This window comes from Nomascus leucogenys, chromosome 7b (genome assembly GCF_006542625.1).
Source record: "Nomascus leucogenys isolate Asia chromosome 7b, Asia_NLE_v1, whole genome shotgun sequence".
Lineage (NCBI taxonomy): Eukaryota > Metazoa > Chordata > Mammalia > Primates > Hylobatidae > Nomascus > Nomascus leucogenys.
The window spans coordinates 49,860,141-49,887,590 of NC_044387.1; the positions used below are offsets into that span (position 1 = coordinate 49,860,141).

At 44.3% G+C, this 27,450-nt stretch overlaps 1 protein-coding gene across 1 annotated transcript; it reads right to left on the reverse strand.

Annotated features, from left to right (window-relative positions):
• LOC115835848 lies at positions 1-25,582 on the reverse strand. Its single transcript, XM_030815166.1, has 7 exons — positions 25,537-25,582; positions 24,963-25,250; positions 13,080-13,083; positions 6,972-6,977; positions 5,876-5,928; positions 4,530-4,640; positions 1-191 (listed from the first exon to the last, which is right to left on the reverse strand). Exons 1-7 carry the CDS (start codon positions 25,580-25,582, stop codon positions 1-3), a joined length of 699 nt encoding a protein of 232 aa, XP_030671026.1.
• Between the last annotated feature and the right edge of the window lie 1,868 nt (positions 25,583-27,450).

Consider the following 27,450-nt stretch of genomic DNA (forward strand, 5'->3'; position numbering starts at 1 on the left):
TCACTCAGCGATCCCTGATGGTTGACTGCTATCTTCATAGATGACCAACACAGGGGCCCGTCCTGGCTTCTGCTGGTACCAGGAAGGATATTTATCCCCCAATTTATCTCTAGGGCAGGTGATCCTGCCTGTCTGTCTCATGGACTCTGATATCAAGGGTGGCTGAGTCAGCTCATAGGAGGCCATGGAGGCTACAGAGAGAGAAAAGAGGAGAGAGAAGAGTCTTAAAACTGAGAAACTGACCTCCAAGAAAATCTTCTCACATGCCTGGCCTGGACACAGCTCCAGGGATGAAAGAGCCCTTAGGGCAGTGTGAGCATAGGAGCACAGTGTGGGGGGATTTCAGCCCCCCAGCCCATCCACCTGCAGCAGGGCCATGAGCATCCTGCCCACCACAGGCAGGGCCCTGCTGAGCTCAGAGTCAGGGCCAGGCTGGACCCAGAGCCCTGGGGCTGGATGAATTGCTGAGACCCTGGGGGCAGCACCTGTGCAGTGAGCAAGGAGGTGGAGGGAAAAATTGGGAACTGGGGAGTCCAGCCTGACTCTGTACCAGTGTAACACACCCTGCCCTCCTATGCCCAGTACAGCGAGGTTACAAATGTGGTGTCCAGGGAGGTGAGGCAGGTGCAATTACTATAACCCTGACTGAGGATTTAAATGCCTTTCTGAGAATCAAGGTTTTTGGAAGAATAAAGGAGAGAGCAGAATGAGCTGCAGGTCCTCAGCGAGGTGTCAAGGTGCAGAGAAACATTTGTGACACCCTAAAGGAACCCACAGTTCCTGTGTATTTAAGAACCAAGACAGATGCTCTTTCCACCCAATAGGGAAAACTACAATTCACTGGGAATACATGATGTTTCTGGCACTAAAGCTCAGTTGTCCACTTGCATCATCACCATCATCGTCACCGCCATCCTCACCACCAGCATCACCACCACCATCACCATCAGCATCACCACCACAACCATCGCCATCACCACCATTACCACCACCACCTCCATCACTACCATCTCTATCACCACCATCACTGCCATCATCACCACCACCATCACCACCACCTCCATCACCACCACCATCATCACCACCACCATCACCACCATCACCACCCCTGCCATCACCACCACCACCACTACCCCTGCCATCACCACCACCACCACCACCACCACCACCATCACCATCAGCATCACCACCACAACCATCGCCATCACCACCATTACCACCACCACCTCCATCACTACCATCTCTATCACCACCATCACTGCCATCATCACCACCACCACCACCACCACCATCACCACCGCCATCACCACCACCTCCATCACCACTGCCATCACCACCACCGCCATCACCACCACCACCACCACCACCATCACCGCCGCCATCACCACCACCGCCATCACCACTGCCATCACCACCACCGCCATCACCACCACCACCATCACCACCGCCATCACCACCACCTCCATCATCACCACCACCATCACCACCGCCATCACCACCACCGCCATCACCACCACCATCATCACCATCGCCATCATCACCATCGCCATCACCACCACCACCATCACCACCGCCATCATCACCATCGCCATCACCACCACCGCCATCACCACCACCATCATCACCATCGCCATCACCACCACCGCCATCACCACCACCACCATCACCACCGCCATCATCACCATCGCCATCACCACCACCATCTATCCCTCCCAGCAGGTTCTTACCCTGGTGATGACTCAGCATTTATAGGTCTACACTGAATGATGTCAACTGCATCCATGATAACTTTAATTGTGTCTGCTGGAGAAACCTAAGCACCAATGTTTTCAATATGCATTGCACATTGGAAGGAATCAATAAGAAAAGCATTGGCCTCTGGTTTTACGATTCCAATAAATCCAGATTTTTGACATCATACAGATGGGGACCGTCCCTCATGTTACAAACTATTTTTTCATGTCTATCTTAAATTCTTCTTTGACAGGTATAAGAGATTCAAACATACCTATGCCACACATTCAACCTTTCAGGCTGTGTTTCTTTGTGGATGTCAATGTCCCTGACATTGTCCCCCAAATACTGATGGTGCCATGTCTCTTATGTGGTGCAACTCGTAAGAACAGGGCGTACATATTTTCAAACTTTGAATGAATTATTGGTTGATATTGTGAGCAGTCACGATGGGCAATGTATTTATTTGCTGATTTAATTTCATGCCCATTCAGTGAGCAATTTACTGGGTGGTTTAATGAAAGATCTTCCACTCTTGGTAAACTATCTTTAAAAATATTTTCACACAATCGTCTTATAAAATTTCCAAAATGGAAATAATAAAATTTTACACTTCTCATAAAAATAGATTTCTCATAGTGGTTCTGAAACCTGAATTGGGTACCAAGACTGTGGTTGAGAAGATTCCCGGGTTGGCAGGGGCCAAGTAGTGGTATTTTTGTGCCAAAGACACTGTGGCTTCGTTACCATAATGCGTAGCTGAGGCAAGGAAGGAATCAGAATAATCAGACAAGATTATGGGGGTGGTGGGTGGTCCCAGTGCCCCAAACTGGAGGTAGGTGAGCAGCCTCCCCATTCTTATCTTCTTGTATGAGCAGAAAGCTCCATTTGAGAAAGACCGTGAGGGCTCCTGGGCCTCAGCAGCGGCTCTGCATGACTCTGGCCCTGGAGCTCACCCCAAGACCTGAGCTGCCTATGAGCTGGGTGTGGTCTGACCTACAGCCCCAGGTGGCCGTTAGTAGTGGCCTCACACTGGGGCCATCACATGACAGGGCTGAACCTGAGACCTGATGGGCCAGGTCACAAGGCACAAGTATTACGAAGAAGTGGCCAAATAGTAACGACCCAACCCCTACCCCATGGCCATCCTCTCACCCACAGGCTGGGCCTTCTGAGGGGCTTCCTGGGACCAGCTGCCTCGGAGGAGGCACTCAGGCTGGGGTCACAGAGGTTTCTGCAGGACATGCAGCCACCACTGGTGTGGACAGCGTTAGTACTCCACTTGACCTCTGGGTGCTTCTGAACAGCTGTGGTAGAGGAGCATTCTCTTTAAAATTGTTAGCAGTGTACCTAATTCATGCCACCTGGGAAGAGATGGGCAGAGCTTCCTGATTCATGCCCTGTGGCTCATAGTTTGGCTGGATGGTCAGGGACTTGAGAGAAACACAATCAGAATATCCATCACAAATACATATGGAAAAGAGATGGTGAGAAGACCTCCCCCAGTGGGCAGGGGCGTGAGTATATTTCTCTTCTATGTAAATATTCACCAAAGTCTGACCTGAGAAGGAAGTGATTTTGCTAATCAGGTGGGTAAGGTGACTTGTTCTGTGAACACCAGGCAGCCTCTCCCAACCACTGCTGTCATTGCCCATTGGGCTCACTAACAAAGCACCCACAGTGGCAGGGGTGGAGGCTTGTCCATGGGCTCACCAATGTGGATTTCCACTCACTAGAGCTGACCTGGCTGTAGCCACTGCTGAGTGACCATCTGCCAACATCAGAGACCAGCAGGAAGATCCCTATAGGATGCACTTCTCTGCAGGAAGCAGGAAAGCATCTGGCTGGGATAAATTTCCTTAGAGTTCTTCCATCATGGCAGCAATAGCTCTTTTTGGTAGCAGAATCGACATTTACTCTAGAGAAGGATTTGCTTTGGCTGCAGTGCTTCTGCCAAAACCATCATCCCTGAACTACACAATGCCTTAGTTACCGTGACGGTATTCCACAGGGGGCTCTGCCAAAGGAACTGATTTAATAGCAAATGAAGGGCTGTCATGGGCCCGTCCTCATAGAATTCAAGTGTTTTGCCATCATCCTCAACATTCTGAGGCATGTGGCTTAAATGAATGGTTTAATGGCTGTTAGAAGACTCATTTACTATGCCAGTGAGGTGGCAAGGACATGTAGGATTGGGGCTATGTCTTCCAGGATGGGGTATATTTTGCCAGTCAGTGGCTAATATGTGGTGCTGTTCCTCCCACAGCCAAAATCATGGTCCAGGAATCAAGGAGTGAGTTGGAGTGGCTCCACTCATTAATGTCCTTAGTGACCTGCTAACAAAAATTTACATCTTCTCCCTTGACCTTCTGCTCAGCTGGACTAGAGGTCTTAGTTGTTCTGCCAGATCCCAATTCACTGCTGACTTCCCCTCTGCAGAGCCTGACTGGAGGGCTGGAGGGAAGAACAGCCTGGGACCAGATCTAGGTGACATGGGCCAGACCTGTTCACGGCTTTGTCCATAGTCCTCCTGGGGCTGGAAGAAAAGGAAGACAGAGTTTGGGAAGGGGTTTGTGTCTGTCTCACCTCCCCATCTGCCTGGGTCAACGTAGATTGAGTACTACTGTTGTCACTCAGTTGACATTAATAGCCTCATCCTCAGCTGGGCCCCACTGATGGTCAGGGTGACTGTGTTGGCTGATCTGATCTAGACCCCGATAATCACTAAGAGACCCCAATGACTGGGGTCTGTATGTATCGCCAGCACAATGATCTGGCCTGGCTTTAGCTGGTACCAATGAGCATAATTTTCCCCACTCTATTTCCACAACTGGTGATCCTGGCCATGTGTCTCAGGGACTCTGACAGCAATGACTGCTGTGTCAGCTCATAGGAGGCCATGGAACCTGTGAAAGAGGGGAGGAGAGGGGGCTTGAAGATGAAGAACCTATTCCCAGAGGATCTCACCCTGAGGCTGTGCCTGGGGTGAGCTCAGGGTTCTGGGCAGTCTCAGCTCAGTGGGAGCTGAGCCTAGGGCAGGGCCTGGGGGCAACACTTGTGTAAAATACCTGGGGGCAACACCTGAGGATGGGGAGCAGAAGAGGGGTCCAAGCCATGGTGAGATACCTAGAGCTCTGTCTCTTGAGCCCACAGCACATCTGGGCTCCCCAGGTGTCTCTTACCCTCTCTCAGGCCCTTTGGGGCAGTGAGTGAGTGGTGTTTATGCAAATGCACATCCTCTTGGACTCCTCATTGAGGGATGTCACTCAAAGCAGCTGTGGGGGCAGCACAGGAGACCAAGGAGGAAGAGGTGGGTTCCCCAGCTTCCTCCATCTGCTTTGCTCGTCAGAAAATCAGCCTCAACTTCCAAGGCCTCTGGTCACAGTCACCATCCCAGGGTTTGGCCACGGAGCCACTGTCCCAAACCTCTCTGGTCTGTGTTCTGCCCTGGACCAGGCTTAGCAGGGCTGTGGACCTCCCAGGAGCCTGGGCTGGGGCTGAGCTGGGCCCTGCTGAGAGATCACTGATGACAGCTGACTCAGGAGCAGGTGGACCAGGGACCCATCATCTTCCTCTTCTTTGTCCTCTGGGCTCTCCAAACTCACTTGGTCCCCTCCTGGCCATTTCATCAGAATGCTCAGAGCCATTAGGATCACTGGTAGTCATTTCTTTGTGGCAGTTTGCTTGGCGAACAACCACCTGCTTTTGTGGATGCATCCCAACGTCTAGTCTTATTTCACATTTGGTGTTGCTCCTTCTATGACATCCCCATCCCCCAAAATAGACTAAAAATTGGCATTCTTAGTTCTTCAATTCTTTACTGTTTTTCTCATCAATGTATTATGTAAACTTGAAAAAGTACCAGAAACCCACGCCGGACTGAGAAGTCAACTTTATAAGCTCCTTGTTCTCTGTCAGAGTCCCAAGATCTCAGTGTGTGCACAGACCATGACCTCTGGAGGGTGGGTGGTCCCCGGTCCCTCTACCCAGGCAGATCCTGTCACTGAGACAAGGACAGCTCTGGGGTCAGAGCTGTGGCTTAAGGCAGGTGAGAATCCCCGTCCCTCTGGAGAGCATCTCCTCAGGAGGCTGGAGATGCCCCATCCAGGGACCAGGGCCCTGAATGTCCCACGTCACCCACCTGAGACTCCCCTGAGCACAGGAGCTGCCCACTGAGTTACAGTCTGCCTGGAGCTGGAAGGAGAGGCAGAGGGAAGAGGGGTCAGGCATCTCTGGAAGTGCCCAGGAGAGGGGGCTCAGCTCCCCAGGACACTGCTGGACAGGGAGGGACGAGGCCCTCAGATTGGCAAGAGGCTCAGGCAGACGTCCTGGGAGAAGGACTAGAGCCCTGGGAGCCCCATACCCTCACACTGTGCCCCCCTCCTAGAGCACCTCGACCTCGGGGCGTCTCCTTGGGAATCCCAGCCTTGTGGGAGCTGCCCAGACTGACACCTGGGCCCAGCTCCTCCATCTGCATTTCCCAGGTGAGGTCCTCACTGTGCCCGGGCTCATGTCAATGTTCTAAAGTGACACTGCGCTGAATCTCACCCTCAGAACATGCTCACTGTAGCCAGAAGCAGTAGGATGGACTGTGGACAGTCCTGTGGACACCCCAGGGTTTCCTCCCTCTTAAGTGCCACCTGAGCAGCCCCAGCCTCTGTCCTGACTGCTCCTGGCTGCAGCTCTGCTGCTCCCTGCTGGTGGTCAAGACTCAGCCCAGGAGCTTCCCTCGTACAGGGAAATTTTTACTTTTAAAAATTTCGTTTTGTTATTTTGCTTCAAGTGGTGAATCTAATCCATTTATATTTAATCACTGATAACGAAGAAAGTCTGTCATTTTGCTGTTTGTTTTCTACATACGTTTTATCTTTTGTTGTTGTTGTTCCTAAATTACCCCAATAATTGTTTCCCATGTGTTTTATTTATTTTCTTCTGAGTCCATTTTGATTCCTTCTTCATTTTCTTTCCCTTATACACTCAATTTAGTTTTTACTAGTTATCATTGGAGTAATGATTAATGTTTTAAAATTGTTAGAATTGCTACGAACTTAGTCTCAATAATATCCATTAATTCTGTTCCTATCCAGTTCCATTTCCTCTCCTTCTAGACCTTGTTAATGTCACAAATAACATCTTTAAACATTTTGTGCCTATGTACATGGCTTTATAATTATTGATTTTTTCCATGTATCTCATAAACAACATTGAAAACACAGCAGCTCCATACCAACAATACAACAGCACTAGCTTTATATTTACAAAAGATCTTTAATTCTTCACATGTATTCAAATTATGTAGTGTCTTTTCTCAGACTTAAGGACTTCCCGTAGTGTTTCTTGTAGAGCAGATCTACCAGGTCTACTAAATTTTGCTTATCTGTGATTATCTTATTTTATTTTTTATTTTAGAAGATTTGTTTGACTACATGTAGAATTGGTAGATAATATATTTTTATGAATCACTTTATAGATTATTGTGCTGCCTTTTGGACTGTTTTGTTTCTGATCAAAGACCAAATGTTAATCTTCATGAGAATCTACTGTTTGTGATAAGTCTCTTTCTCTTGCTGCTTTCAATATTTTTCTTTTGTGTTTGGTTTTTGACGGTTTGAGCATATTGTGCCTCACTGTGAGTCTGTGTCAGGTTAACCTGATGAAGGCCACTGAGCTCCTTGAAAGTATAGATTCATATCTTTCATCAATTTTGGAAGTTTCTAGCCATATTTTTACATGTATTTTATACTTTCTTTTTTCTCTTCCTTCTGAGTCTCCCACAATGCGTATATTGATACGCTTGATGATGTCCCATGTATCTCTTAGGCTCTGCTCATTTTATTTATTCTCTTAAAATTGATGCTCATTCTGCGTAATTACAACAATGTATCTTTAAGTTTACTGATTATTTTTCTGCCTGCTCAAACTGCTGCTAGACTCGTCTGGTGAAATTTTGATTTTAGCTATTGAACTTCTCAGTTCTAGAAAATCTGCTTGGGTTCTTTCTTTTATAACTTATTTTTCTTTATTGATATTTCTCACTTGTTCTAACATCATTCTTTCAGTTTTGTTTGGTTGTACTCGCATGGTTTTCTTGAGTTTTTGAACATATGTAAATGGTTATTTGAAGTATTTGTGTCATTTGTCCAATGCCTCTGCTTCCTTGGGAATATATTCAGTTCATTAAGTTTTTTCCTGTAAATGGGTCATGCTTCCTTTTAACTTTGTCTGCTTTTTAAGTTTTTTGTTGAGATCTGTGTATTTTGAATGTGTGATGTTGTAACTCTCAAAATCAGATTGTCTCCCTACTCCTCCTTGGCTGATGTTGCTGCTGAAGGGTGCAGTTATTCATTTGTGTAGTGACTTTTCCAAAATAATTTTGCAAGGACTTTATTATCAGAGTGATCCGTAAAATTTCTGTTCAGTTACTTCTATGGCCAAAAATTAACCTGGCAGAGATTTCCTTATGCCTGTTTCTTTCTTCATCAGGACTTCCCCGGATGCTACGAATGTGGGACTAGATTTCCTCATTTGATTATGGTTAATTCTGATGGTTCTTCCCCTTCAGTAGTTATTTCACAGAAAGGACCGTTTCCTGGAATTTCCTACTCCATCATCTTTCATAATGCCACTGTGAGAGCAGGTACTTTTGTCTCTTTTGTTCACCAATACATCTCAAGTACCTAAACAGTATCTGGCACAGTTCATTGAATTGGTTTCAATTCATGTTTGTTCAGTGTGTAAGTAAACATAATGAACTGCTAACAGTTTTTATTTCCCATGAGGCTGGCCTTGTGGTAGCAATGTTATACATATGCAATCACCTTCCTTTTCATTTCCATGCTTTATTCAACATACATTTTCTCAAATTTTCTGGACATACTAGCCCCAATTATTTTTTTATTTCTTATTTTTTTTTTATTTCTTATTTTTTTTTTAAATTCTTTAATTTTTTTTTTTTTGAGATGGAGTCTCGCTGTGTCACCCAGGCTGGAGTGCAGTGGCACGGTCTTGGTTCACTGCAAGATCCACCTCCTGGGTTCATGCCATTCTCCTGCCTCAGCCTCCCGAGTAGCTGGGACTACAGGTGCCCGCCACCATGCCCGGCTAATTTTTTTATTTTTAGTAGAAACGCGGTTTCACCGTGTTAGCCAGGATGGTCTCGATCTCCTGACCTCGTGATCTGCCCACCTTGGCCTCCCAAAGTGCTGGGATTACAGGCATAAGCCACGCACCCGGCCTCCAAATTTGTTTTTTAAAAAATCTTCATTTACATACACCTAACCAGTGGAGGCACCTCACATGATCATTCAGTGCTCCCATGGTATCACCAACTGTGGCTTGAACTCTGCCTTTTCTTCCTAGATTAGTCTTGGGAAATCATAAAAGGCCTTTTGTCAGAAGAATAAAATATTTAGACCCATGAAAATTTCCTCTCTCAAATAATTAATTGGAAATTCTAAAATTAGTGTTAAATCATTCCAATAGCTCCCTGATAGTGATCTACACAACAGCTATGCAGAAATTCAATAAAGATACAGACTTGAATGGTTAGCCAATTTATCTTTTTTTTTTTTTTTTGAGAGAAGTCTCGCTCGTATCCCCCAGGTTTGAGTGCAATGGCTTTATCTAGGCTCACAGCAACCTCTGCCTCCTGGGTTCAAATGATTCTCCTGCCTCTGTCTCCCAAGTAGCTGGGATTAAGGCGCCTGCCACCATGCCTGGCTAATTTTTGTATTTTTTTTAGTAGAGACGGGGTTTCACCATGTTGGCCAGGCTGGTCTCGAACTCCTGACCTCAGATGACCTGCTTGCCTCGGCCTCCCAAATAGCCAATTTATCCTAATTAAATTTTTGGAAAACTACACCCGCGATGGCAGAATACCCACTACACTTTCAAACATGAGAGCAGAATACCCGTTATGCTTTTAATACATTTGGCACATTTTTAAATGATTTTAAAATAATCTGTGTTCTAGATTACAAATCACATCTTAGTGAATTTCAATGGATGAATATCATAGAAGGTATTATTTAATGCCAAAATAACTAATTAAATTGGATTCATACCTGATGAACTATGGGAAATCTTCAATTATTTGAGCAGGAAAGAACAGACAACGAAGTAATCCATGAGCTAAAGAAAAAACACAACATAAATTAGGAGATACTGAACCTTTAAAACACAAAAAGACAACATATCAAAACTTAAGAAATACAGCTTGGATCAGTGCTTTGAAGGAAATCTATTGCATTTAATGCTTAATGTTGGAAGGAAGAAAGATCTAAAATGAATTCTCTAAGCTTGTACCTCATAAATTTAAGCAAAAGGTGAGCATTTATATTTGAAGCAAAAAAAGATAATAAAAAAGATCAGAGCCAAATATTAATGAAATAGCAAACAAAAACAATAGACGACCTCTAAAAAACAAAGCTTGGCTCTTCAAAAAGATAAATACAATCTATTGATTTTACTTTTAGGTAGACTAACTAGGAAAACTTGAAAGACACAAGGTACTAAAACCATGATAAACGAGTGCCATGACTACCAACCTTACAAAAGTTAAAATGGTTAGGGAAACTATTACAAGCAATTAATGCCAAAAGTACAAATGACTTAAGTGTCATTTCTTGGAGCTTCTTACTCCACCATCTTCCATGAGGCCACCTGGAGAACAGGTTTTTTTTTTTTGTTTTTTTTTTTTTTGGCTTGTTTGCCAGTACATCTCAAGGACCTATTCAGTATCTGGGACCATTCAGTGAATTTGTTTCAATACATATTCATTGAATGTGTAAGAAAATAGAATTGAATTAATAACACTTTTTGTTCATTTCCCATGCGGCAGGCATCATGGTAACAATGTTGTACGTGTGCAATTAACTTTTTTGATTTTCATATTTTATTCAAGGTACATGCTTCAAATTTTTTCATGGATATTTTAGCCCAACTGTGTGATTTTAAAAAATAAAAAAACCAGCTGGGTGCGGTGGCTCACACCTGTAATCCCAGCACTTTGGGAGGCCCAGGCGGGCATATCACGAGGTCAGGAGATCGAGACCATCCTGGCTAACACGGTGAAACCCCGTCTCTACTAAAAAATACAAAAAATTAGCCGGGCGTGGTGGCGAGTGCCTGTAGTCCCAGCTACTCAGGAGGCTGAGGCAGGAGAATGGCATGAACCCGGGACGCGGAGCTTGCAGTGAGCCGAGATAGCACCACTGCACTCTAGCCTGGGTGACAGAGTGAGACTCCGTCTCAAAAAATAAATAAATAAATAAATAAATAAATAAACCACTCTAACTACATTAGCCTAACCTCTGGAGGCACATCACATGATCACTCACTGTTCCCGTGGTATCTACAACTGTGAGTTTAACTCTGCCTTCTTCCCTTGATTAGTATTGGGAAATCATAGAAGACATTTTGTGAGGAGTATACATTATTTAGATCCATGATTTTAAAAACGATCTCTCTCAAAATAATCATTGGGAAATTCTACAGTTTGTGTTGTTCGTTTCAATAGCTCTGTCTCAGAGATCTACAAAATAACTACGCAGAAATCTAGTAAGAATATAGATTTGAACCGTTTGCCAAGTTATCTTAATTATAATAAGTTTTTAGAAAACTGCACCCACAACAGCCGAATACATGTTATCTTTTCAAATACATATGGAACATTTTTCATGAGAGTTCATAGTTTAGGCTATAAATCAAATATTAGTAAATTTGAAAGGATGAAAATCATAGAAGATATAATTTAATACAGAATTAACTAATTAACTTGAATTAATACCTGAAGAACCATGGGAAATCTTCAATTATTTGAAAGTGAAAGAACATGTGAAGTAATCCAGGAATCAAAGAAAAATCACAACATAAATGAGAAGATACTGAACTTTTTTAAACATAAAAACACAGCATATTAAAATTTAAGGATTGCGGCTAAGTCTGCTTTGAAGAAAAACTATGGCATTAAATGCTTAGTATTGGAAAGAAGAAAGACTTAAAGAAAATAATCTAAGCTTCTACCTCATAAACCTAAAAAAGGCGAACATTCACATTCTAAGCGAATAGAGGGTAATAATAGGGATCACAGCCAAACATTCACGAAATAGAAAACAGGAAAAAATAGAAAACCTCAAAAAAAAAAAACAAAAACACTTGGCTCTTCAAAAAGATTAATAAAATCAATAGATTTTTATCTTTAGGTAAAGTGAACATGATAGAAAAAGAAAAAGAAACACAAGTTGCCAAAACCATGGCTAAAATAATGACATCACTATTGACACTAAAAGGGTGAGAGTGGTTATAGGGAATATTATAAACAATAAATGCCAAAATTATAGATAAGTGAAGTAAAATGTCTGGAAAGACATAAATTATGAAAATTGACTCATGAATACATAGAAAATCTGAACAGGTCTATGACACTTAAAGATATCAAAGTAGCAATTTCAAATCTCCGTGCTAAGAAAAGCCCACCTATACCCAAATAGCTTCGCTGGTATCACATTTTTATGGAAGAAAGCATACCAATCCTACCTGAACTCCTTTAGAATATAGATGATAATACCTGCCTTTTAATTGTGGTATTTAGACCATTTATAGTTAATGTGATTAGGAATATACTTTGTTAAAATATACCATCTTGCTTTTTTTTTCTATTTGTCTTACATGTTCATTGTTCCTCTTTCCTTTTTCTCTGTTTTGAAATTTATTTTTAAAAATTGTTTTTCTTTAGCTCCTGGCTTAAGTGATGGTTAATTTTAAGTGTCAGATTGGCTAAGACATGGTACCAGATTGATTTTATTAAGCACCAGTATAGACATTGTCATGAAGATATTTTTCAAATGTGATAAATATTCAAACCAGTAGACTTTGTATAAGCTTATTGAAACGGCCTCATTGTCTGGTGGAATATTCAAAGTTCATTGTCTCAGGGCCATGGAAAACTAGGACGTGGTCTTACAACAAATGAGGTTGACAGCAGAAGTTTAATAGGTGAAAGAAAGATAATAGCTCTCTGCTGCAGAGAGGGGACCCAGAAAAGTGGGTTGCCGGATCTGCAGTGAAATGTAGGGAATTTTATAGATGAGCTGGTGAGGAGACAGTATCTGATCTACATAAGGTGGGTGTCAAAGACTGGTTAGACCAGGTGGGCTACTTGCACAGGGCATGAAAAACTGATTAGGACTAGGTGTACCATTTGCATAAGGTGCACATTTCTGGCCAAACCTGCCCTAATCTTTTATTACGCAGGGTTATCTGCCTGAGCTGCTCCATGTTGCCCATTTGTCTATTGCTATACACATGGTAACAAAAAAAGGGAAGATGGAGCCTCCATGTTGGACATGCCTGACTCCCAGGTAGCCCTTTTCTATTGGCATAGCTGCTGGCATTGCCCCATGCAAGCTTCCAGCTTGCTTATCTATGTTTGCAGCATGGTTTCTTCAGGCTGCTCTTTGTTATAAAAAAAAAAGATTTTTAGGGCTGCTTTTTGTTAGACGAGAAGCTCTGCTGAGGACCCTGTCACCCTCCCTCACTATCTGCCTAAATAATTTTTATCTCCTGTATCAATACTACTTTCCACAATGTATGTGAGTCTCATTAATGAGTTCAAGGTTTTTGGAATAAATACTGAAGTTTCCCAGTGATTGACATTAATGGTCAGCCTTGTTCTTGGCATGAGCTCTGCTAATGGTCAGGGTGGACACTCTCCTCGAGTTGGAGCCAGTGTGCATAACAACAACTTATGCTGTCTTGGGGAAACATTAGCTTCTTGCAGAATTTGAACTCAGGACGGCAATATCAACTCTTACCTAAATTTCCAGCCTATAGCCTGCCCAACAGATTTTGTCTGTCAGCCACCACTATTGTATGAACCAGCTTCATAAAATAAGTTTCTGTCTCTCTCACCATATAGATACATTATACATATATATTCATATCCATACATAGCCTATTAATTTTTGGTGGACAAGTGTAATATAGCTTACTAGCCATAATTCTTTTTTGTTAAGGGGGTTTTATTTTAATGGTTGTTTTAGGGTGTACAGTAAATACATAACTTACCAAAATCTACCTTCAGGTGCTATTATATATTCACATATAGTACAAAACCATTATTACATGTTCTTCACCCACCTTCGCTTTTCTGCTTTGTCATATAGTTTGCTTTTATTTTTATTACAAATCATACTGTATTCTTATTATTTTTTCTCTGAATAGTTCTCTTTATAGACATTACTGTTCTCTTTATAGACATTACATAATACAGAGGTTTCTAATTGATCCAGATAGCTACTGTATCTGATTTTTCATTTCTTTTTTTTGTTTGTTTTTTTTGAGACAGAGTCTCGCTCTGTCTTTATCATTTCTAATAGCGAGAGTCTAATGGTGATCAATTCTGTAGGATTTCACGTGTCTGAAAAAGTCTTATTTTGCCTCCAGTTTTGAAAGATGTTTCTGGTGGATAAAGAATTCAAGGTTGTTGGATTTTGCATGTTATTATTTTCAAGACATTGCTTCACTATCTTCTTGCTTGCATTGCTCCTAATGAGAAATCTGCTCTTTGTAGTTTTGTCCTAAATGACTACTTTTCATCACTAGATTTTATTAATTTGATTATGATGTGTTTTGGAGTTGTTTTCTTTGTGTTTCCTATGCTTAAGTTTTATTGGTCTTCTGGGTTATATCAGTTTACGGTTTTCACCAAATGTGGAACATATTTTGTTATTATTCATTCAAATATTTTTTCTTTTCATTCTTACCCCATCTTCTATTCCGAGGACTTCAATTACACATATGTTAGCCTATCTGAAGTTCTCCTACATCTCACTGATGCTGTTTATTTTTATCATTATTTTTTGTTATGTGTTTCATTTTGAATAGTTTCTAGTGTTACACTATACAGTTTGCTAATCTTTTATTTTGCAACATCTAACTTGTCTATCTCACCCAGTATATTTTTAACCATACTTACAGTTAAATTTTTCTTTTGTGTTGGTATTCCTTGTTTTTACTTAATATATTCAATCATTCCTCTACTTCCTAAACAAAAGGAACGTAATCATATTTGTTTGTGTATTTACTGGTGATTCACTCTCTGCAGAGCCTGCCTGTAGGGCTTGAGGGAAGGGCAGCATGGGAGTCTCAGATCCAGGTTAAACTCTGCTATTTTGCCTTTTTTTTTTTTTTTTTCAGATGGACCCTTGCTCTGTCACCCAGGCTGGGGTGCAGTGGTGCGATCTCGGCTCACTGCAACCTCCACCTCCCAGGTTCAAGTGATTCTCCTGGCTCAACCTTCTGAGTAGCTGGGATAACAGGCATGCACCACCACACCTGGCTAATTTTTGCATTTTTAGTAGAGACGGGCTTTCACCATGTTGGTCAGGCTGGTCTAGAGCTCCGGACCTCAAGTGATTGGCTCACCTCGGCCTCCCAAAGTGTTGGGATTACAGGGGTGAGCCACCATGCCTGGCCTCTGTTTTGCCTTTTAGTTTGCCTGCTTGACACTCACCCAAGGCCTGAGATCTTATCAGAGAGCTGCTGATCACCAGCTTCAGGTATTTTCTGTCTATTGGGAGACCGCCTTTCCTTGGTGCCGGCTGTGACTAATTATTAATTCAGAGAGACAGTTTAACAACTACCTGACCATCATCTGATGCTTGCATGACATTCCTGGGGCAGGGGGTCTCCTGCCCTGTCACATCTGCCTAGTTATCTACTGTAACATCTCCTTGGCTTGCAAATCACTCCCTTCTTCTGTGTCCTCACGTGATCTTTCCTCTGCATGCTCATCTATGGTGTCTCATTTGTGTGCTCAAATTTCTTCGTCTTCAGAGGACACCAGTCAGATGGGTAAGAACCCGTCCTACTGGCTTCATTTTCACTTAATCACCCCATTAAAGACCCTATGTTCCAATTCATTCATGCACTGTGATTAGAGCTTCATTGTATGAATTCTCGGGGCACACTTCAGCCAATAACCCTCCACACTATGGACTCTAAAACTCATGTCTTTCTCACCTGTGAAACACATTCACCTCAGCCCAACATCCCAAATCATTGACTAAACCAGCACCAACTCTAAGATCCATCTTGTTTATTTATCATCCAAATGAAGTGCAGGTGACTCCATGTGTGATTCATCCTGAGGGTGGAAACGATAACAGCTTTGGGGAGTTTCACCTCCTTTCTCCTGTTATCTTCTGGTATCAAGAAAAGTAAACTCCCTCTTTATTTGCTAAGACTGAAAGAAAAGAGCAAGTCAGCATCAGCAACATTTGTGAGTTAGATGTGGGGGAAATCACATCCAGGCATTCTTGAAATAATTTAAAGTAATAATTTAAATGCTCATAAAATTGAATTTTGTAATCATTAGCCGCGGGTTATGTCTGGGTGTCAAATGGTGTTTTGAAAACAGCCATATGTTGACAAAGAGTCAACTGTGTAAAATATTTTAAGATATTTATCCTGAGCCAAATAGCAGTGACCATGACTGGTGACACAACCCTCAGGAGACCCTGAGAGCTTGTGCCCAAGGAGGTTGGCGCATAGCTTCGTTTTACATATTTTAGGGAGATAAGATATATCAATTATATACATTCAAGATATACATTGCTTCAGTCCAGAAAGGCAGGATAAGTCAAAACAAGAGGGGGATGGGAGGCAGGGTTGTGGGGCCTTCTGGATTATAGATAGATCTTAAATTTTTCTGATAGCAGTTGGTTGAAAGTATTATTATCAATAGAAAAGAATGTGTGGGTTATAATAAGTTGTGGAGACCAAAGTTTTATCATGCAGAGGAAGCCTCCAGGTAGCAGGCTTCAGAGAGAATAGATTGTAAATGTTTCTTATCAGACTTAAGACTTGTATTGATGTTAAATGCAGGTTGGCTTTTCCTGAATTCCAAAAGGAAAAGGGCTTAATGCAACATGTCTGACACCGCCTTTCTGCCATGGCCTGAGCCAGTCTTTCAGATTAACTTTGGAGTGCCCTGACCAAGAGAAGAGAGTCCACTCAGACGGTGGGGTTGTTGGGGGAGCATTAGAATTTTATTTTTGGTTTACATGTAGTTGGCAAAGAAAATAAAACAAACAATACCAAAAGCAGGATATGTCTGAGTCAACCAAGGTAAATAATAGACAGAAATGGGGTAATCCAAACAAAATTAATCTCTTGTGTGCATATTAAGCTACTAATTCCAATTTTAGCATTGACAATCAACATTTTGATGTGCAAATAAAGGAATCTCTCAATAGTTATGAAAAAAAGCAATTGTTGCCTACTTAATGTTACAGTTCCTTTCTGGGTAAGGGTGTTTGACAGTGGAAAAGAAGGGTGTTCAGTGAGATGTTTCCTTATGTCTAAGAAAAAAGGGAAAAAAATTTCATTTAGAGAAAATGATAATATCCAGCATAACATATTGTGACTATCAAGTTCCTGGCAATTTGTTGTAGGGCCTTAACAGCTTAAAATCTCAAGCTTCCATATTTCATTGCTACATTCTGAGTTTTAAAATCTACATGCTTTATATAAATTGGCAACACATTTAAACCTTAAACTTCATTTACTTATTTATAAGCCCCAGAACTTCAAAGATCATGCATGTTTTTGGTTTCAGCTACAATGCTGATTTTATAACCTTTTTCTCTGAGCCTGTACTGGTTTATTCCCGAGTTGGTGCAAGCTTCCCTGACCATTTGCTGCTCCCGGTACCTCTGATTTTCCACCTAGGGTGAGTCTATTTCTGATATACTAAAGCTTTCTGAAAACTCAGAGCAGATGGATGGAGATGAAAAACATGAGACTGTGACACAGGGCTGTCCTGGGAAGACCCGAGATCCAATTAAATAGATGATACAAGTATGTTCTTATCCAAAAGCCTCAGGCCACTATAGGAGGTAAAATACGGTGTCCTTCAAATAGAGATCTCCAACTAGAACATATGCTGGTGGAATTCTCAAACTTCAAATTACCCTACAAATCAGGGACTGTTAAACCACACCCTGTGGGCCATCTCTGTCCTGCCACCTGTTTTTCCGTGGCCCCAGAGCTGAGAGTGGTTTTTATAGTTTTAAATGGTTACACTATAAATGGTGCTATAAATACCTACATAATATCCTCAAAGTTGACTCTTGGGAACCAGGGACCAAAATCCTTCTTATCTGGACATTTAAGAAAATGTTTACCAAATTATAAAAATAAATAGCACTGAAGTATTTGAGAAAATGCTCAACTTCAAGCAGAACAGGAGAAATCAAAACTAAAAAAAGATAACATTTTTAAATCTGGTAGGTTGAAAAAAATTTAAACTTTCCCCAGTGTACTCTGTTCAAATATTTATGGCTGACATTGCAAATTTGTAGATAACCCCTCTAGAGGACAATCTGAGGACAGTGAGTGGAAATTACAAGCATACATCCTTTTGACTCAGCAATTTGACTTCTAGAAATTTATTCTATGGTCATGTCTACACATAAACTCAAAGGAGTCTACATAAGGATGTTTGCTGAAGTGTTATTTATAAGATCAAAATAGTGGTAATAACCATTAAAGGTGAGTTGGCTAAAATCCTACCATAGAATACTCTACAACCTTTGAATGAATGGGGCAGTGCTCTATGCCTAGGATGTCTCAGTAAAGAATAAGAAATAGTGCATGCATGGGATGGTTTTTTACAGGGAGAACAAGGACAGGGGCCTTCACTCCACTCTCTCCTTTATCCTTGAGATGATCTACATCTGCCAAAGAGGTTAAGAACTGCGGAAGTCTCCCAGCCAGAGGGAGGCTTCCACAGCCAGAGGGAGGCTTCCAGAGTTCCTAACCTCTTTGGCAGATGTAGCCTGAATGCAGCCTGGCCTGACAGCTTGGCTGCAACCTCGTGATTAACCAGGAGTGAGAATGACCAAACTAAGCTACTCCCAATTCTAGGTGCATCCAAGTCACAAGGTTATAGATATGTGTTCTCTTAGTGTAGTAAGTTTTGTGAGTGTTTTTTATGCATCAATAGACAATACACTCTGGTTTTTGAAATAAATTTTAGCGTTTATATTTCAGGTACACGACATGATGTTATATAATAGTTACTTTGTAAATATATATAGTAAACTAGTTACTTTGTTTTAAATATAATCTGTATAATTGAAGTTTAAGGAGCCTAAACTATATATAATAGCTATATGTAACAGCTGGCTCAGAAAATTTAAATATTGGACCCAGCTAATGTCTGAATATGTTCTAAGTCAATTCTCACCATTAGATTATTAGGAATTCCAGGTACAAAAGTATTGACAGCCATGAAAATGAGAAATCCTTGATGTCCACGAGAAAGGGAGGCAGACTCAGGTTAACTCTTTCCTGTGGAGCCATTTTGGAATCTCCCATCCTATGGGGGGACCGTCCACTTGTGAGGAGTTTCCAGGACAGGGCCTCAGCGATGTGAGGGGAGGAGAATTCTGCGAGAGCACTGAGCCTGTCACTCAAAATCTCCCCAGCTCAGCAACCTGAGGAATTGCGGCAAAGAGCAGGGGGAATAAAAAGAAAACGGCAGCATCCTCTTTGTTCTTAATCCCTCAAAAACATCTTCAGGTCTTCTCAAAGTGGTCACTGCTTCAGGTCCCAGGTGCAGAGGAATAGACCAGCCAGGAGGGCCATCTTCATTAGAGCGTGTTGGACACTAGAGTGGAATATGATGTGATTCCTGGAAACTGGAAGCCATCCCCCTGATGGCTTCTGTCCAGATTGATCTGCACAGTGTGACAGATGGGGGATGCATTTAGAATGAGGGTGTTCCTGAAAACAGGAGGGACTGCACCAAGCAGGAAACTCCTTGTCCCTGTGTTCCTGCGTTGAAGAGCTAGGAATAGTTGCACGTTAAGGGACCAGAGCACACAATCATCAGGAAGCTGTCACTGTCCTGAACGAGAAAACACAGAGCAGGTTTCCTTTTAGACCTCACGGTGGGAAAGGAGAGGAGCTGAGAGAGGAGAATTCTCAAGGCTGTGCTGCAAGAAACTCTTGCACAGGGTGAGGAAGCATCTGCAGAGCAAGGAGGGGGCCTGAGAGCCAGGGCAGGTTTTGATCTTACTTCCTCATTGACTTAAAACACTGTGGAAATTGTTGCTGCCTGCATATGAGCTGCAGTAATAATCAGCCTTGTCCTCAGCCTGGAGCCCAGAGATGGTCAGGGAGGCCGTGTTGCCAGACTTGGAGCCAGAGAAGCAATCAGGGACCCCAGAGTGCCGATTACTGACATGATAAATCATGAGTTTGGGGGCTGTGCCTGGGTGCTGCTGGTACCAGGAGACATAGTTATAACCACCAACGTCACTGCTGGTTCCACTGCAGGAGATGGTGACCGACTGTCCAGGAGACCCAGACACTGAGCGAGGCTGAGTCAGGGCAGACTGGGTCCAGGACCCTGGAAAAAGGAAAAAACACATTCCAGTGAGTCAGTGCTGGGCCCAGGTGAGCCTGAGGAGCAGGAGACCAAGGATCAGTCCAGAGGTCCCCATGGCCCCTTCCCTGGAGGCGTCACCTGTGCCCTGAGTGAGGAGGGTGAGGAGGAGCAGAGCCCAGGCCATGGTGGTGACGTTCTGAGAGCGCTGCCTCCTGAGACCCCAGCACTGGGCCTGCCCCCAGCCCTGTCTTATCCCCTCTGCCTCAGAGGAGGGCGGGGCCTCCATGCAAATCTGCACCCTGAGCTCCTCTCCTCACCCCATTCTCACTTGGGCCTGGGCTCAGAGAATTCTGCTTCCCTTGACAGTGGGGCTCAGCCGAGGAGACTAAAGTCCCTAATTGTCTATTCTGATGACAGGAAGTTGATTTCTTTGCACGTGATTTGCTCAGGAGAGGAAGAGCTGCAGCCCCTCACCTGAGTGAGCTCCTGGCCCTCAGTGTCTCTGCTGGGTGGTGCCTGTGTTTCTGAATCACCAGGCCTGGGCACACCTCGAAGTAACCTCTTTCTGGCACTCATTGCCAGGTTCTCTCTATTCTCAGGAAATGGGGCTGCCCACCCCCACTGGAAACCTCTGCTGGGTGGCGTTGGTCCCTGGTCTGCCCAGCTGCAGCCTCGTCCCATTCCCACCCCCACGCTTTGTCCTCAAGCATCTGCAGCATCGAATCCCTGGAGCACATCAGCCACCCCAGGCAGTGCATCCACTTCCACACGGGCACATGTGGGTGGGACCCTGTGGATGGAACAAGGAGCACCGACCAGGGCCGCAGTCCTGAGCCCGAGTCCACTGCTCCCAATCCTGCTCCTCCCACTCATGAGCAGGTGACTTGTCCTTCCCAGCCTCTGGTTCTCAGCCTGAGAAATGGGGACCACAGTGTCCACTCTGCACACAGGTGACCCATGGGGATAGGACCCAGCAGGGGAAAGGGAAAGTTTGGTAACAGGCCTTTCTATGTGCACCAGAGTGATATTATTGTGAAAGATTTATTGAAAGATTTACTTCCATTTTACTGTGATTTATGTGTCAGGTCACAGAGATGCGTGCTTCCTGCTTTCTTGCCTTCCCCTATCTGAGCACATCCTCAGGACAACCTAACGCTGACCTCTCTCAACCCTTCGACACTGAAGACACACAGACATTCAATAAACACATTTTTATTTTTCCTCCAAATGCTTTTAATCTTTCTTCATCTTTCCCCATTGCCTATGATGCAACTCTTTTAATGTTCCATATTAAAATAACTATTAAGGGATTCAGGTACTATTTAAATATTGTAACGTACATTATCCTGTCTTCCCACCTAGATTGAGCTATAAAACCATGACAAGTGCATGGAGCAGCTATTTGAGCACCAGGAAAGGAAATGGTACCCAGCAGTTTGGGATGGCCCCAGCAGATGAAATGCAACAAAGTCAGTGTGAGACTCCTGGATTTCCTCAGTGTCCCCTGGCTGGGACTCCAGACAGCCCCAACCTGAAGGGGCACAAGCCTGAAAACAGAAGTCCAGAAAGCCCTCTTGTTCAGGATTGAACCTGAGAAAGAAAACTTCTTTGGCTCAAAGTGAAGGCTTAGTCCCCTGCACAAGCAGGTGGTTCACACCTGTGTTCTCATCTCTCTTATACCAGCTTCTCTCCCTGGGTTCACACTGATGTCCTATGGATGGAGACGGGCTTTCCTGCACCAGGTCACTCCACAGCCCCTGTAACCTGAAGCCGTGCAGACCAGCCCTGTTCAATCACAATATGATGTGAGCCTCATGGGAATCCCACCGTCTAGTCATCATGTTATAAATACAAAGAAGTCAATGAGTTTAAATAATGTATTTCATTTACCTAGCGTATCAAAAAGAGTATCATTCTCATATATCTAAGTACAATTATTTATGATATATATCATATACTTTGCATGGCTATTGTTATTATTTTTGGAAGAATCTTGGAGATTGTGTGGCTGATGGAGATGTGAATGGGTTTCCTGTTGACAAGGGCAGGATGTGGTGGCTTTTTAAGTGTCAACTTTGATAGGCTGAAGGAGGGGTGGAAAGAATGATTTTTTCTACAGGACATGGAGGGTGGAGGTGGGCAGTGTCCCTCCTGCAGCTCAGCCTGCGGGTACATTTGTGGTCCCTGCATGGGGTGAGGCTGCTCCTCCTGCCCTGGGTTTCCGTGCAGAGAGATCTGACTCCAACTCTCCCTCAGAACCCAGAGCACCTGGCGAGTCAGGCTCCCTTCTCATTCCATACAAATGCAAGAAACACTCAGATCTCATTGGGCATGTGGATACTCACAGTGCTAATTTAGGAATAAACAGGTGCTTTTCAGCGTACAGTGGCCTCCTGAAGTCCCGCATGGCCAATGTTGGGGATGGCTGGGGCTCTTAATTGGGTTCCCTGGAAGCTGACTCTGAGATGAGGAATTGCATGCACAGAGGATGTGAAAGGAGGTGAGGGAGGCAACACCGGGCAGGAGACACTGACCCTCATTGAGGTCTCAAGTCTTTCCTACAGGGAGCTGTGGAGCTGGGAGGATTTTCAGGTCCTCCTATATTGAGGCAGAGTCGAGAACTTGGCCTTAGGCAGTCATGAAACCTAAGCTCACTGAGAAAGGGCATAGACCTGGAGGAGTCTGTTTTCTGCACCAAACAGCACTTTCCAGTGAGGACACAGCTCTGACCTGCCAGAAGCTCCCAGTAGTGCTTACTGGGTGAGCTCAGAACAGGGGATCTGGGCAGGTCCCACAGTGTCTACTCCATTGGTGTTTCTCTAAAGAATGACAGGCTACCTTTGAGAAGTGTTTGTTCATGTCCTCTGCCCACTTTTTGATGGGGTTGTTTGTTTTTTTCTTGTAAATTTGTTTGAGTTCATTGTAGATTCTGGATATTAGCCCTTTGTCAGATGAGTAGGTTGCAAAAATTTTCTCCCATTCTGTAGGTTGCCTGTTCATTCTGATGATAGTTTTTTTTGCTGTGCAGAAGCTCTTTAGTTTAATGAGATCCCATTTGTCGATTTTGGCTTTTGTTGCCATTGCTTTTGGTGTTTTAGACATGAAGTCCTTGCCCACGCCTATATCCTGAATGGTATTGCCTAGGTTTTCTTGTAGGATTTTAATGATTTTAGGTCTAACATATAAGTCTTTAATCCATCTTGAATTAATTTTTGTATAAGGTGTAAGGAAGGGATCCAGTTGCAGCTTTCTACATATGGCTAGCCAGTTTTCCCAGCACCATTTATTAAATAGGGAATCCTTTCCCCATTTCTTGTTTTTGTCAGGTTTGTCAAAGATCAGATAGTTGTAGCTATGCGGCATCATTTCTGAGGGCTCTGTTCTGTTCCATTGATCTATGTCTCTGTTGTGGTACCAGTACCATGCTGTTTTGGTTACTGTAGCCTTGTAGTATAGTTTAAAGTCAGGTAGCGTGATGCCTCCAGCTTTGTTCTTTTGGCTTAGGATTGACTTGGCGATGCGGGCTCTTTTTTGGTTCCATATGAACTTTAAAGTAGTTTTTTCCAATTCTGTGAAGAAAGTCATTGGAAGACATTTATGCAGCCAGAAAACACATGAAGAAATGCTCATCATCACTGGCCATCAGAGAAATGCAAATCAAAACCACAGTGAGATACCATCTCACACCAGTTAGAATGGCCATCATTAAAAAATCAGGAAACAACAGGTGCTGGAGAGGATGTGGAGAAATAGGAACACTTTTACACTGTTGGTGGGACTGTAAACTAGTTCAACCATTGTGGAAGTCAGTGTGGCGATTCCTCAGGGATCTCGAACTAGAAATACCATTTGACCCAGCCATCCCATTACTGGGTATATACCCAAAGGACTATAAATCATGCTGCTATAAAGACACATGCACACGTATGTTTATTGCGGCACTATTCACAATAGCAAAGAGTTGGAACCAACCCAAATGTCCAACAACGATAGACTGGATTAAGAAAATGTGGCACATATACACCATGGAATACTATGCAGCCATAAAAAATGATGAGTTCGTGTCCTTTGTAGGGACATGGATGAAACTGGAAAACATCATTCTCAGTAAACTATCGCAAGGACAAAAAACCAAACACCGCATGTTCTCTCTCATAGGTGGGAATTGAACAATGAGAACTCATGGACACAGGAAGGGGAACATCACACTCCGGGGACTGTTGTGGGGTGGGGGGAGGGGGGAGGGACAGCATTAGGAGATACACCTAATGCTAAATGACGAGTTAATGGGTGCAGGAAATCAACATGGCACATGGATACATATGTAACAAACCTGCACATTGTGCACATGTACCCTAAAACCCTAAAGTATAAAAAAAATAAAAATAAATAAATAAATAAATAAAAAAATAAAGAATGACAGGCTACCACGGGAGCCTGAGCTGGGCAGTTCCGGGGACTGATCTAGGACATTTGGGGCAAGGACTGGCCTGTCACCGCCTGTGGAAATCCAGAGACAACTGTGGATGTCTACCTCGGTCTGATCTTCCATGCAGGCCCTATTTTCCCAAGTCACAGCTGAGTCGCCAAAACACCGGTCTATCCTGATCACATCACCCTAAATGAACTACTGATGCACTTTCTGCAGACCCTGCCTGAAGGACTGGAGGGAGGGACAGGCTGGGGGCAGAGATTAAAGAGAATTTAAGCAGATCTGCTTAAGGCTTTGTTCATAGTCCTCCTCGAATTAGAGAAAGAGGGTGACATAGATGGCAAAAGGGTTTGTGTCTCACTTCCTCATCTGCCTGTGTCACTGTGTGATGTTTACTACTGCTGTCCCACACCTGACAGTAATAGTCGGCCTCATCCCCGGCTTGGGCTCCGCTGATGATCAGGGTGGCGGTGTTCCCCGAGTTGGAGCCAGAGAATCGCTCAGGGATCCCTGAGGGCCGGTTGCTATTGCCATAGATGACCGGCACAGGGGCCTGGCCTGGCTTCTGCTGGTGCCACTGCACAGCTTTACTTCCAATGTTGTTTCCCCCACAGGTGATCCTGGCCGTCTGTCCTGGGGCCACTGACACTGAGAGTGGCTGAGTCAGCTCATAGGAGGCCACAGAACCTGCAAGAAAAGGGGAGAGAATAGAATAGACTTGAAACTGAGGGGCTCAACCCAAGACTGCCTTCCTACCTGCCTGGCCTGAGTTTCAGGAATAAAAGTGCCCTCAGGGGACGGTGAGCACAGAAGAACAGTGTGGGGGGATTTCACCTCCAGCAGCCCCTCCACCTGCAGCAGGATCACAAGCATCCTGCACACCACAGGCAGGGCCCTGCTGAGATCACTGTCAGGCCAGGCTGGACCCAGAGCCTTGGAGCTGGGTAGGTGGCTGGGACACTCGGGGCAGCACCTGTAAAGTGAGCAAGGAGGCTCAGAAGGAGAGCGGTCCAGGCCATGGCTGAGGCACCCCCGATGCTGCTTCCTGAGGCCCAGACTGGGCAGGTTCCTTTCAGCCCTCTCTTATCCCCTTGCTGAAGAAAGCAGCCTGTGATGCAAATCAGCAGAGTCAAGGGCTGTTACCGGAGGAGCTTTGTGGTTTCCAGAGAAGGGCTCAGCCCCAAAGGATGCAGAGAGGGGGAGGAGTGGCCTTGCACTCCCACCCTCAGCCTACAGGATCTCCTTTACAAACTAGTTCCACAGTCTCTGCAGATATGTCCACACCACACTGTGCTCAGCCCGACTCCTGGGCTCTCTTGGTCATGGTAGAGCTCATAAATGACTTTGGGTGTTTTTCGTAGGATACATGAAGCCCTTCCTATGGGATTGTCCCTGACTGTTGCAGGAGGTGGCCATAGACTCACAGTGGTGATGGGGAAATTATCTGGGGTCCCCAGTCCCCTCCTCCATTCCATTCTGGCTCAGGAGGGAGGTGGTGAATTTTGGTCTAGGCCTCTAGATGTATCCTGATCATAAATAATTTGTGTCAGAGAGATTTTGGGTGTAGGCCTAAATCCGTTTTTGAAGACACTTTCCAGAAACTAATGCAAGGACCCTCTATCCACACTCTACAGGTGACAGCACGTGCCTTGGATAGGTACAGACCCCACCCCAGGGCACAGCTCCTCAGTGCTAGAGAAGAATAAAATTTCTTGGTTGCCAAGTGCACATGGAGTGTTGGAAGATCCATGGGATGTGGTAAGTTTCTTCGTTGGCTCTGAGCTCCAGGGCAGGTCATAGATGCTGTGCCTCAGTGTCCCCAGGGTGCTGTAAGGACCAAGGACACATAAGGAGGTCAAGAAAGTGTTTGCTCCATGAGAGAATGAGGGGGGTCGGCAAACTGCAAGACCCCTGGAAGTGAATGTTTATTATGACTAAGTTGTCTTCAGTTGCTGGGGAAAACAAATCAAGGGGTTAAAAACTTAATTAAGTCAACAGAAGGTTAATGAGCAACTATTTTGTGCCTCACAAGGAAATTGAGAGCTGTGATTTGGCAGCTTTCCCAGGAGAGAGATGGGAGAGCCCAGGGACGGTGGAGATGGGGAGCAGCCGGGGAAGGAGAAGCTGCTGTGTCTACAGGACAGGGGCTCCCGGAGCAAAGGGCAGGGAGGGGGACACGTGTCACCTCAGGAAGGACACTGTGCATGACAGGGACAGCATTTTAGCACAACTGGGTGTGTGAGGAGAGGGCGTGTGGGGAAGTCAAGTGCCTGGACCTTTGTCAGGGAAATAGGAGCGTCTACAAGAGCTGAAGATAAAATTTGATGCTAGAATTTTTACATCAGTGTCAAAGACAATACTCTGGAAAAAGAAGGACCTATTTTCCCTCCAGGTGTCAGGTCATGGTCACTGACCCTCCCTGCATGTCAGCATCTCCCTGATGCCCAGACCCACCCCATCCCGAGGTGGTTTTCCCAGGTGACTCTTTGCTGCCCCCGAGTGGCTGCTCCATACTGGCTGCTGGAGGCTCATGGGCCTCCTGGGTCCAGGCATAGGAACAGAACCTGCTGCTCAGGTCTCTGATGCCTTGATCCGTGGACTGCTGGCCCCCGAGGAGGAATTCCTCTTCTCTGTGTGGCCCCTGCCTGACTCAAGACCAGGTACAAGGGGCTCAGCTTACTCATGAAAATACAAAAAATACAGAAACAGTGAAAGCAAACCCCCATCATATTGGAGAAGAGTAACCTGGAACAGGAGTGTGAGGGGAAGAGTCTGCTGTGTGTGGGGATCTGAGAGGATGGCGGCAACCTGAGGGGATCTGGGACCCAGACCAGTCCGTGTCTGATTTGATATCGTCTTGTAAGTGAGGAGATGGGGGCAGGTGTGT